Source organism: Rutidosis leptorrhynchoides, chromosome 8 (assembly GCF_046630445.1).
Source record: "Rutidosis leptorrhynchoides isolate AG116_Rl617_1_P2 chromosome 8, CSIRO_AGI_Rlap_v1, whole genome shotgun sequence".
Taxonomy (NCBI): Eukaryota; Viridiplantae; Streptophyta; class Magnoliopsida; order Asterales; family Asteraceae; genus Rutidosis; species Rutidosis leptorrhynchoides.
This window is the reverse complement of record NC_092340.1, coordinates 128,964,702-128,967,311: the sequence shown is the minus strand read 5'-3', so window position 1 is coordinate 128,967,311 and position 2,610 is coordinate 128,964,702. Positions and strand designations below refer to the sequence as shown.

General features: G+C 40.5%; 1 protein-coding gene across 1 annotated transcript; it reads left to right on the top strand.

Moving 5' to 3' along the window:
• Positions 1-1,885: 1,885 nt before the first annotated feature.
• LOC139863810 (uncharacterized) lies at positions 1,886-2,389 on the top strand. Its single transcript, XM_071852412.1, has one exon. The coding sequence runs from the start codon at positions 1,886-1,888 to the stop codon at positions 2,387-2,389; it is 504 nt and encodes a 167-aa protein (XP_071708513.1).
• The last annotated feature ends 221 nt before the right edge of the window (positions 2,390-2,610 follow it).

The window sequence follows — 2,610 nt, the reverse complement described above, 5'->3', positions numbered from 1 at the left end:
TGGGATGTATATTGAAATATGAAATCTTGTGGTCTATTGTTACGATTTGATATATATAGGTTAAACCTATAACTCACCAACATTTTTGTTGACGTTTTAAGCATGTTTATTCTCAGGTGATTATTAAGAGCTTCCGATGTCGCATACTTAAATAAGGACGAGATTTGGAGTCCATGCTTGTATGATATTGTGTAAAAACTGCATTCAAGAAACTTATTTCGTTGTAACATATTTGTATTGTAAACCATTATGTAATAGTCATGTGTAAACAGGATATTTTAGATTATCATTATTTGATAATCTACGTAAAGCTTTTTAAACCTTTATTGATGAAATAAAGGTTATGGTTTGTTTTAAAATGAATGCAGTCTTTGAAAAATGTCTCATATAGAGGTCAAAACCTCGCAACGAAATCAATTAATATGGAACGTTTTTAATCAATAAGAACGGGACATTTCAGAAGGCCTGCTAAAAGAAGGAATAATTCGCAAAGCTAAGTATCCTTCGTGGGTTGCTAACCCATTGATGGTAAAGAAATCAAACGGAGGATGGAGAATGTGCGTTGACTTCACCAACATCAACAAGGCATGTCCTAAAGATTGTTACCCCTTGCCCGAAATTGATTGGAAAGTCGAATCCCTCAATGGATATCAATACAAGAGCTTCTTGGATGGCTACAAAGGGTATCACCAGATCAAAATGGCCAAAGAAGACGAAGAAAAAACGTCCTTCTTCACCAGTAAAGGGATCTACTGCTATCAAAAAATGCCCTTCGGGATAAAAAATGCAGGAGCAACCTACCAAAGGCTCGTTGACAAAATCTCCCACAACCAGCTAGGGAGAAATCTAGAGGCCTACGTGGATGACATGGTGATCAAAAGTAGAAAAAAAGGAGAAATTAATAGAAGATATCCAAGAAACCTTCGAAAAGCTTCGAGCAGTCAATATGAAGTTAAACCCTAAGAAATGTTCTTTCGGGGTAGAAGAAGGAAAATTCCTCGGGTATTACATTACCAAAAAGGGGATCCAAGCAAATCCGGAAAAAGTTGACAAGCTCAAGCAACTCCAAACCCCGGTCACCATAAAGGATATGCAGAGTTTAAATGGAAAGTTAGCATCGCTCAGTAGGTTTGTATCACGAGGGGCAGAAAAGAAACTACCTTTCTTCAAAGTCTTAAAAGGGTGTTTGACCAAAAAGAAAATAGTCTGGAACGAAGAGGCAGAAAGGGCATTCGTTGAAATGAAAGAATATATCACCAATCTCCCAACTCTAACCTCACCCGTAGAAGGAAAAACACTCTTCATGTATCTAGCAACCTCAAGAGAATGTATCAGCACAGTTTTAGTCTCAGAACGAGAAATGATACAAGTACCAATATACTTTGTTAGTCGGGTACTTTAGGGAGCAGAAATGAACTATCCCGAGCTTGAAAAGCTCACCTTGGCACTTGTCCATATGACCAGGAAACTCCGAAGGTACTTCCAAGAACATCAAATAGTAGTACTCACCAACAAACCCATCAGACAAGTACTCTCGAAGCCTGAAAAGTCGAGTAGGATGGCCAAATGGGCCATCAAGCTGGGTGAACATGACATCGAGTTCAGGGTAAGACACGCGATTAAGGGACAAGTGTTGGAAGATTTCATCACCGAAACAGACAACATTGACGAAGAAGATACCAAGAACTCCACTCAAGTCGTCATCCCGAAGGTTGAAGATGAAGAATGGAAGTTGTACACTGACGGTGCATCAAGCTCTGATGGATCAGGTGCCGGCCTAATGTTGGTAAGTCCCGAAGGAAAATAATTTACTTATGCACTTCGTTTCAAATTCACGACCACCAATAACGAGGCTGAATACGAAGCGCTACTCGCGGGACTAAGAATGGCGAGGGAATTAAAGATTCTTCACCTTCGTGCTTTTGTTGATTTGCAATTAGTGGCTAACCAAATCAATGGGACCTTTGAAGCCCGGCAACCCACCATCCAACTTTACCTAGCAAAAGCAAAGGAACTAATTGAAAGTTTCAAAAGCTTCAAACTTGAACATGTCCGACGAAGCCAAAACAAGAAGGCAGATGTGCTGAGCAAACTTGCCTCGTTGACATTTGAGCACCTAGCGAAAGAAGTATTGGTGGAAGTGCTAGAAAAGAAGTCAATCCTAGAAGAAAAAGTCAACGATCTCATACAAGAAGACGAGGTAACTTGGATGACTCCACTACAAGTGTATCTTGGAACCGAAATATTACCGGAGGACAAAAATGAAGCAAGGAAGATAAGGATAAAGGCACCTTCTTACAAAATGATGAATGGGGCCCTGTATCGAAGATCCTTCTTAACACCATGGCTTCTATGTGTGGGTCCGGAGCAAGTAACTGTGATAATCTAAGAAATGCATGTGGGCATATGTGGCCTTCATGCAGGACCAAGGTCAGTAGTAGCAAAGATCATGAGGCTCGGATACTATTGGCCTACAATGCACCATGATGCAACAGCGGTACTACAAACTTGCGAATCTTGCCAAATTCACTCGAACATTCCCAAGCTACCGAAGCAAGAGCTAGTTTTAGTGACCTCAGCCTGGCCATTCATGAAGTAGGGGAAAGAGAT